The following is a 10,401-nucleotide window of genomic DNA, read 5'->3' on the forward strand; positions in this document are numbered from 1 at the left end:
ACCACCCAACGGATATGAGGACCAACCTCCTCCGCCAACCTTGCGGCCCAATAGGCCACGGTGGAAGCAAAACTATCCGGGTACAACTTCTTCCTCATAGTAAGGTGACGAAAGGAGTAAGAAGAAAGATTAACCGGAGGCTCTAAATACCTTAGCCTCTCCAATAGCCACACTTGGAGGATCCTTGGCGATCCAAAAAAGGGAGCTTCTCCACAAGAGCCTTCCTTGTCCAAAGCTTGGATAATCTCTCCAAGCACCAACCACGATGGATCTCTACCATGCTCCATTTGCTCAATCACATGGATAAGGGTCATGCTACCATGGCATCTCGGCCCCTCCTTCTTCAAGACATCAACGAAGAGGTACACATGGACAAGGCAAAATGCAAGAGCCCTTCTCCTAGCCACCTCCGAGACATTAGCATCTAACCGATTCGAGAAGATGTTGATAAGAGCCAACATATCCACACCATGTGGAGCCAGAAGAAAGTTGACTTGGCTTGTTGATAAGCCCAACATGGAACGAAATTTCTCCTTGTAGCACAATCGAGTCGGAGGAAGCACCGGAGTACAACCCGACCACCCACCAATGGCTCCAACTTCTTCGACGAGAGGACAAATCTCGCCCTTCGGGAAAACGAAAACATGATGTTTCGAATCCCAAAACCGAGAACATGCTTCAAGAAACGAAGGTTGCACCTTGACTTGACGAAGCACCAACAATTGACCAACTCCCATGCAATCGAGTTGATACTTTTCGGGAGGCGACAAATCCCGGCACCATTGTCGCAATGCATTCTCAAAAGCATCCATGAAATATTTTTGTGGAAGAAGAAGAGGTTTTGTAGAGATGTTTTTGTGTTTCGGATGCTGAAACAATGAAGCGCAAACGTCCCTATTTATACAAAATGATCAGCGCATTTTTCAAAAAAAGAGGAGAGCTGGCTTCCATCGCCAAGACGCTCGCGCCTCTTTGAGGCTTCTCCAGGATTCCCGTTGTTGACTTGTCCCTATCAACATGTGTTTTCTCCTGACACCTCAAACCTCCCGCCAGGAACCTCGCGCCTCTTCGGGATGATTCAGGAAATTTTGTGTTTCCTCACACTCACATTTCCTTGTTTTCGCGTTTTACGAAATCCGACACGGTTTCCATGACGCAGCTTTAAACATACGGATTTTTCTTTCTTTTTTTTTAAGGGGGGAAGGGCTAGTCACCCCGATCCGCGACGGATCGTTTCCATGTCAATCGAAATCCCGAAAATTTTTCGCTTTTTCGCAAAACAAAAATCAAAATCGAAAATTGATAACACGACATCAATTTTCCTCCCAAATTCAAGCACTCACAAATTCGAGTCTTGACATCAAAAGCCAAATATACTCGCAAAAATCCTTTTCTAAAAATTCTTTCCTGACGGTCTGAGTTTGAATTTTTTGAGTCATTTTCAAAATTTCGATGCAATTTAATTCACGACACGAGTTAATTGCCCAAATTTTCAAATCAATTCCTTTTGAATTCCAAACGTGGCGATTTTGCCACGGAATTTTCAAAAATTCATTTTCAAAATTTCAATTTTAACTTCAAGTCATCTTGGTTAATTTTGATTTTTCAAACAAATGCTTTACGCGATCAAATGCTTCTACGTGTTATATGCTATCTGTTGCCTGTTTTCTACACTAACGATGCAGGAACTGGTGCAAAGCAAAAGGAGAGTCGACAGCCAACAACGCTCCTCCGAAACACAACACAAAAAAAAGAAGCCAAAAATCACAAAACAAACCACAGTCCAAAAACAAATATATACAAACCGCCTTACGCAAAATACATCAACAAACGTCTATCATACAGACACTGGCCTAAAACAAACATCTATCATACAGACACTGGCCTAAAACAAGCGTCTATCATACAGACACTGGCCTAAAACAAACGTCTATCATACAGACACTGGCCTAAAACAAACGTCTATCGTACAGACACTAGCCTAAGACAACGAACTGGGGGCTATCCGCCACCTACCGAACTAAGCACTCCCTACCCTTCTGGTCAGAAAAGAAAGGGAGCAACATGGGAAACAAAGGAGCAACAATGAAAGCAGAGGAGGTTACCATGACGATAACCCTCCGTTCCTGCTCCTCGACAAAAAGGAAGACAGTGTCTTGCAGACTTCGGATGATGAGGAGGCCAAGAACCATGACGCAATGCACCATTCCGATACTGAACCCCACTCATCAGCCACCCTGTCTATGAGTCACAACGAAAAGGACAAACCGACCATGTCAGCCGCATATCCTCCTCTACGGAAGCATCCCCCACCACCGCCTCGAATACGGCAGCCTCCTCGGCTGCTACATCCCCTCCGGGATCGACTTCCTCCTCCAAAGACTCAACAACGGACCCCATCGGTCCCAAATGATATCCTGCAATCAGAAACAACAAAAAACGTCAGCCGAAATTTCGGCATTACGACGACATGAAATGGATAAACCCAAAAACAACAACAACAACCTGCAATACAAAAAACAAGGGGCAATCCCGCCCCAAACCATTCACAAAAAAAACAACACAAAACGACTCGTCCCTCTTTTCAAGCAAAAGACGAGTCAAAACAACAAAAACGGCATTTCAAGACCCATACAAGGTCTGCCAACAACCCAAAATACATGTCTGACACAATGGGGATTTTTCTACGGTTCAAAAAGGCAATTCATACGCTAATCTGAGCCCGAGCCAGTCAAAAATTCAAAAACGACCGCAAAAAGGCAAACGTGATTTTATCACGCTCTAAGGCGACCTAGAATACCAATAAGGTCCATTTCAAGGCAGACTGACTCAATTCAAGCCCAAACAAGCGCTTATTTTGTCAGACGTAAGACCGTCGCAAAAGGCAAAAATCCAATTTTGCCCACAAACATCCAATGAAGGTCCTTAAATGGCAAACACGGGTTTTCCCAACTACAATGCAACCTAGTGGGACCCACTACCCAAGCAAATAAACTTGGCATTGTGAAATGAGACGGTTTCTCGCCTCAATCACGTTTTCGAGCATAGGGAGCGGGAACGGGGACCAAAATGCAAACTAAAAGCACCCTTATACTCCTAAACAGGTTTCTAACCTAATGCAAACATCAATTTTACTCGAAATTGGCTCAAGCAAAAACGCCCAATTCGATTTTTAGGGCAAAATCCGCCCTAATTCAATCTAGCTAACAATCAACAAATTTGAAAGGATTCAAGAGGAAATACTTACCTTGAGATGACATTTGTTGACAATGGCACGGATGAAAGCAAGCTTGAAGGTCCGTCAATGGCGATTTTGGGCGAATTTTCGATGTTGAGGATGAATGTTCATCCGCAACTCAACCTCGCGTCTTTTTAACAAAAAATAGGGAAGCCGGCTTGCATCGCCAGGTGGCTCGCGCCTAAACCAGGCCTCCCCTTTCTTTTTCAGCGAAATTTGGGCTTTGGCCCAGTTTCCCACGACAGACTTCAAAATTTTCGTTGACGATATTAAATATTGTCATTTCCTCGAAAACAAACAAAAACAAATAGTGAAAGTTTAAAATTCGCTATTTTCAAGCAAAGGGCGGCACATAAACCGTCACTTCAATCAATAGTAAAAATTCCAAATTCACTATTTCTTTCAAAAGTCAACGGCGGCACATAAACCGTCACTTCAATCAATGGTGAAAATTCCAAATTCACTATTTCTTTCAAATGTCAAAGGAGGCACATAAACCGTCACTTCAATCAATAGTGAAAATTCCAAATTCACTATTACTTTCAAAAGTCAACGGCGGCACATAAACCGTCACTTCAATCAATAGTGAAGATTCCAAATCCACTCTTTCCATCAAATGTCAACGGCGGCACATAAACCGTCACTTCAAATGCTATAGCAGATTTAAAATTTTCTATTTCCTTTCAAAATTAAGACAAACGGCGATCAAAACCGCCACTACAAATTCCAAACCGAATGGTGAAAATTCCAAATTCACTATTCCCTCAAATGCCAGCAGGGGGGCTTCCTCGCGGAACCCGCTCATTCCAAAAGCAGTGATAGTGAGAATCCATACTCACTATTTCCCAAGCGACATCACGAGTTCGCTACTTCCAAAACAAGCCCATTTGACGCGGCTGTTCCCATGGGCCATTAACCGACCTTTACCTTGGCTGGCGAGCCTTTGTCCGCAACCTTTAAAGGACACATCCCGAAGATGCCTCGGGTACATTTCCTTACCTTTTTCAAGGACAGATCCTGAAGATGCCTCGGGTACATTTCCTTACCTTTTTTAAGGACACATCCCGAAGAAGCCTCGGGTACATTTCCTTACCTTTTCAAGGACACATCCCGAAGATGCCTCGGGTACATTTCCTTACCTTTTTCAAGGACATATCCCGAAGATGCCTCGGGTACATTTCCTTACCTTTTCAAGGACAGATCCCGAAGATGCCTCGGGTACATTTCCTTACCTTTTTTAAGGACACATCCCGAAGAGGCCTCGGGTACATTTCCTTACCGCGGCTGGCGAACCTTACAACGCACCGCGGCTGGCGAGCCTTACAACGCACCGCGGCTGGCGAGCCTTACAATGCACCGCGGCTGGCGAGCCCTCCTCATATACGCACCACAGTTGGCGAGCATTTATCCGCAACCATGCAAGGACATATCCGAAGATGCCTCGCGTATGACTCCTTCTTATGGCTGGCGAGCCTTTGCACGTAGTCTAACGGACTTTAAACGACCCGCACGGACAGTCGACAGACTCTAAACTGTTCCCGACGACAGGTCCCGGACTCGTACCCTCGAGTCGCCTTGGCGTCGCCCTTCTCGACGGCAGGTCTTTGGCCCGAATCCTTTCGAGCCGCCTCGACGTCGCTTGGGTCTTCAGGTTGTAATCTTCGATTGACCTGGGACTCTACTTTGACTTTCGCCCTGTCCAAGCCTCAGTCAAAGTGGGGGCTCTGTAGACACCCAGTATCTGCTGAGACTCCAACAAACACCCGATGATTATCGGACTACAACATGTTTTGGGATCGCAGTGTTTGATCGACAGTTTGTGTACAACTTTACGTCGGAAAACTTAAAACGATTTCGAAAACAAAACATTTCAAAACATTTCAAAAATACCTGGAGTGTTTAATGCACAACGACGGGGTCACGATGACACTAACTAGAGTCAATAACGACACCGAGCCAAAAACCGACTCGAAAATTCAAAATCCCGACTCCAACAACGAGTCAAACCGAGTCAACCACAAAAACAAAATATCTCAAAGCCTTCTATGCTAAGTTTTCCCGGATTCATGAATGGTCAAGTACCACACATGTGACTACAAAACCTAGGATAGAACAAATCATGATTGCATTTGTTGTGATAGTGACAACACAACTCGAAGTGCCGCGACGTGGCTCGCGGCTCTTTGAGCAGCCAGGTGGCCACGTCGCTCAAAACTCACACAACCACTCATTCTCCTATAAATACCCCTCAAATGTCGCCCATTTGAGACTTACGCAAGTGTCCGCCCCCTCTTTTCTCCCTTAAAATTCTCGACTCGACTTCTAAAGTCACAATCCGACGCGTGTTTACGACCTACCGATCGTAAACACGAGCCTTACACATTGTTTGGTACCGTCATCGTGCATTAAACTACTTGTCCGACCACTTTGACCACTACACCGTCACTAAACATTTAAAACACTCTTTTACTTACCAAAACGGTTTTAAACCGAGTTTTTTCCGATCAAACAAGTTGTTACACTTACGTCGGTCACTCGCCATAACCAAACACGTAAGTATGACGGTGTAAAAATCCTCTTTTATTATGTTTTCATTCGTTTCATGACTTTAACATGCTAAAACATGCATAACATGAACCAAAACATGGAATAAACGAGCCAAAATCGATTTTGGTCCGAGGCAGAAGCCCCTTAGGTCGCCTACTGGCTCGCGCCTAAATGGGGTGCCCAGACCAGAGATCAACCGTGTTTGTTCCCGTCATTTCCCTTAATCCATTTTTCATATTTGTAATCTGTTTTTACCATTTCAAGTATTTTCGAAACCTTTTTGTTTCATTTTACATGTTTTAACCATAAAGCATTTTTCACCCTTGGTTCTTTATACCATGACGGTTAAATCCGTGTTTCGGTGATAGTATTTGGTTAATGACATTTAAAAGGTATTTTAAAGCCTTTTATTTCATTTCTTTACATTTTCAAAACAAACATATTAGTCACCAACACAAAGTCATCCTTGGTTATACATACCATGCCGGATTTTAACCTGGGTACGATGACGAGTACCGACTAATCACATTCAAAATGGACTTAAAACAATTAGTCCATAATCATTTTCAAAACTATTCATGTCAAGCTTGTCAAGACCGAACTCGACACCGAATATTATCAAACAATGATGATTATTCGAGTGTAGTTCTTCAAATCAACAAATAAGGTCTAAACGACCCTTTCAAATCAAACCGGGTTCAAATACCCATTTTTAACACGTTTTATAACGTTCTCTAAATAGTCAGAACACGGCATACAGCCGTTGGCTAACCCGCGCCTCAAGCAGGCCTTTTCTTTCTCATTTTCAAAACCAGAGGGAGGCCCCTTACACCGCCGGCTGGCTCGCGCCCCTTACACCGCCGGCTGGCTCGCGCCTCTTATAGCCGTCTGGTACAGGGCCTGTTCCCTTCCAGCATTAGTCTAGGACGATCCCGACTTCGGTTAACCCGGATATAGGACGGATCAGATGACTATTCAAACCATATTTGCCAAACGCCTTACTAAGACAAATGGATCATGTTATGCACCCTAAACCTAATACGGTAAATGGATGTTTAATTTCCGTCTTGTATGCAAATCAATCATTAATCCAACTCGGCATCTTATACTTGATACTTAGATTAAATCAAACCGACTTAGAAAGCTCTCACATGTTAGGTTTAAAACATTGGATGCGCATTCATGCATTTAAACCGTTTTATCAAATTTTGCATTCAACCAACCAAGATCGATCAGTAGAGGCCGCTAAACGCGGGCGGGATTGGGTGTCTGATTAAAGGGCTTCCCAATACGTACCTTCACCTCTTACTCAGAAACTTTGGATAGTGGACGACCTTATCCAGGGCGTACGAGAGTCATTCTAGAGATAGGATGCTAAAGAGGGACGATTTCCTTATCTTTAGTACCTATGTCAAAGCGCTGCTTTGTGCTTCGATTTGACCGAGGTATAAAGTGGAATTCGAACGGGTTCCAGGCATCCCACAAATGCTTGGTGGCGACTCCGAACATCTCTAATCGTTTCGAGACCCTTACCGAGACGAAACCGACCGATCTAAAACGATCCGGTCGAAAGCACCTTTACGCCGCCGAGCGTGGCTTTCAAAAAGACCGCTGCCATTGTCCACAGATCGGCTGGGCATGCGCAAGTGGGCCATGTCCACACATATACTCCCTCCGTCTCGGTCATTTGTTATCTATTCATTTCGGCAAAAGGACCAAGAAAATGAGAAAAAGAATAGAAAAAGAATAATAAACAAAAGAGCTCTGTCATATGTCCATTTGCCCATATCAAATAACCCACTTGTCCACTTGCCTAAATTTACCAAAAACAGAAATAGATAACAAATGAGTGATACACCCCAAAACGCAAATAAATAACAATTGACCGAGACGGAGGGAGTATTAAGATTTCAATCAGTAAAACGGATAAGGAGGTGCTTATTAAGGCTTTGGCCCAAGCTATACCTACTTATGCGATGAGTGTTTTTAGACTACCTGCTAATTTTTGCGATGAGACGTGATCGCTCGTTTCTCGGTTCTGGTGGGGATCGGAGAATGGGAAAAGGAAAATCTCATGGGCCGCGTGGCATAAGCTCTGTAAACCGAAATACCGAGGACGGCTCGAGTTTTGAGTTTTTGAGAAATGTAATTGTGCATTACTTGCAAACAGGCATGACGATTGTTAACTGATGACAAGAGCTTGATGACCCGTCTTCTGAAAGGTAAATATTTCCCCTCCACCTTATTTTAAGAGGCAAATGTTGGTAGTAATCCTAGTTATTCGTGGAGGAGCATATGGGAGGCTCGGTCGAGTTTGCAGGTAGGGCTGCGTAGGCGGGTGGGTGACGGGTTATCTACGCTTGTATGAAGGGATCCTTGGATTTGTGGGACTCAGACAGGGTTGGTTATTTCACCGAGAAGGGAGACGGGTCTGGAGATGCAGGTGGCTGAACTTGTGGAGGAGAATCGACAGGGCTGGAATTTGGAGAATCGTGGGGCGCTATTTTTCCCGTTTGAGCAGGAGTGTATTATTAAAATGTCAATTTGTGACCATCCATTGACTGATGGGTGGTGCTGGGAAGGAGAACGTGATGATATATATTCTGTCACGTCGGCCTATAGGTTGTTGCTGGAGAAGGACGGGGAAGAGGAAGGCTCGTCTAGTGTCGTTAATGATAGTTGGCTTTGGAACGAAATTTGGAATTTGCCCGTTCTGCCTCAGATAAAGGTCTTTTTCTGGCAACTTTGTAGTGAAGCTATAGCTACTAGGAGCAATATCTTGGTTTGTGTGCCATTAATTGGTGATGAATGTCCTCGCTGCGGGGATTGTGTGGAGTCTTGTTTCCATGTTGTTCGGGGCTATGGCTGGGTTAGAGGAGTTTGGGCTGGATTGGAGCTAGATGTGTTGACTATTCATGGTTTTCAGCGGGTGAGGGAGTGGGTTGAAGCGAATATGCGGGTGATGGGGGTACGTGAATGTGTTGAGTTTATGACGGGATGTTGGGCCATTTGGGAGCGGAGAAATAAGGCAATATTTGAAGATGCGGAATTGAGAGCGGATTTGGTAGTTCAGAGGGTGAGAGAGTTATTATGGGAGATGAGGAGTAGTGGGGTGATGTGCTCATAAAAAGCGCACTTTTAACCCCTAATTGGACCTCGTTTCACATCCTTTCTTGCACTTATTAGGGTCATTTCGGCGTCTTTCGCTTCCTATTGGATTTTAGCTCTTTTGTAGGAAAGGAAGCAAAATGGGCGGAAATCATGCATAAACGGAGCATTTAGGAGCCTAATTGACGGTACTAATGACCAAGTATGAAAAGGAGAGGGAAATCAAAGACTTATATCAAGTCCTAAAAGCAAATTAGACCAAGTCCCCCTCTACCTAGAAGGATCCTCACGAATTCTGGGGCAGAAAAAGAAGAAGGCCAAGAACAACCCAATCTGGGCGACTGACAGGAGGACCCAGGCGGATTCTGCCAATCCGGGCGAGCTCCAACAGGACCCGAGTGGATTCCATGGCAGGGCTTAGCAGTGCAACAGAGGACCCGGGTGTTGGGGTTGGTGTCCTTAACAGTTAGTGCAAGGACTTATAAATCTCTATGAGGATCAAAGGGTATACTTTGTATCATAATCAGTTGGTCCACGTTTATCAATAACGGTTGGCTTGCTAGATAAGTTTGACGTTATTGTCATACAGATGGCGGTGATCAACTGGTCCCTAAAAGTCACACCTATAGGATACGTTTGAGAGATGTGACGGTATGAAAATACAGTCATGTAGATGCCAAAATTGACTAACCAGTTAGTCTGAGTTATTTGACTAGTAATTAGTCTAATATGTGATGTTGAGATATTTTATTTAATACGGATTAAATAAAAATGGCTAAGGCAAATTAAGCAATTAATTTGTAAAATTGAATATAAGCGTTTTATATTTAATTAAATGTATATTGAATATAATTATACAATACTGTTTTGTCGGACATGTATTAATAATTCAACTAACCCGTATTATTAGTTGATGCCTTAATTTCCGATAACCGATAACAGTTTATAATGAAACCGCGTCATATACACTTAGCGAATTATGGACCGGACCACGAGTTTAAGTGAAGAGGAAATGAAAAGCCCATTTCTCTCCTCTCACTCGGTTTGGCCGAGGCTTGCATAGACAAAAGGGGAGTTTTTCCCTCTTGTCTAACCTAACAATTCATTTGCTAAAAAAATTATTAGGGTTTTGGGAATTGTGCCTCCCGAATTCCGGATCTCTCATCCAACACAAACTCACAAAACAATCCCCTCGATATTGCAAGGCAATTAGGGGATTCTCTCTAGCACAAGGGCATATCTCGGACTATCTTGGGTGCATCGTTTAGGAGGAGGTCTGCTTTGATCTCTCATTGCCTTTTGCACTAGGACCGAAGGTTATTTCTAATCTTTATCGTTTCCTTGTTATTTTCGTTTTATGACTATAAACTACATATAAATTTTGCGTTATAATCCTATAAAGAAAGGGTTTTATACGGATATTACCCTACAAGTGGTATCAGAGCGAGGCCACGTAAATTTTTATATGTGTTTTTCATCAAACGATTTTTGATTCGATAAATTTTGGT

General features: G+C 43.6%; 1 protein-coding gene across 1 annotated transcript; it reads left to right on the top strand.

Annotated features, from left to right (window-relative positions):
- The first annotated feature begins 8,222 nt into the window (after nt 1-8,222).
- Nucleotides 8,223-8,912, top strand: LOC141617231 (uncharacterized). The gene has a single exon (XM_074434414.1). The coding sequence runs from the start codon at nt 8,223-8,225 to the stop codon at nt 8,910-8,912; it is 690 nt and encodes a 229-aa protein (XP_074290515.1).
- Nucleotides 8,913-10,401: the final 1,489 nt, after the last annotated feature.

The sequence above is a fragment of the Silene latifolia genome, chromosome X (assembly GCF_048544455.1).
Source record: "Silene latifolia isolate original U9 population chromosome X, ASM4854445v1, whole genome shotgun sequence".
In the NCBI taxonomy this organism is placed as follows: Eukaryota; Viridiplantae; Streptophyta; class Magnoliopsida; order Caryophyllales; family Caryophyllaceae; genus Silene; species Silene latifolia.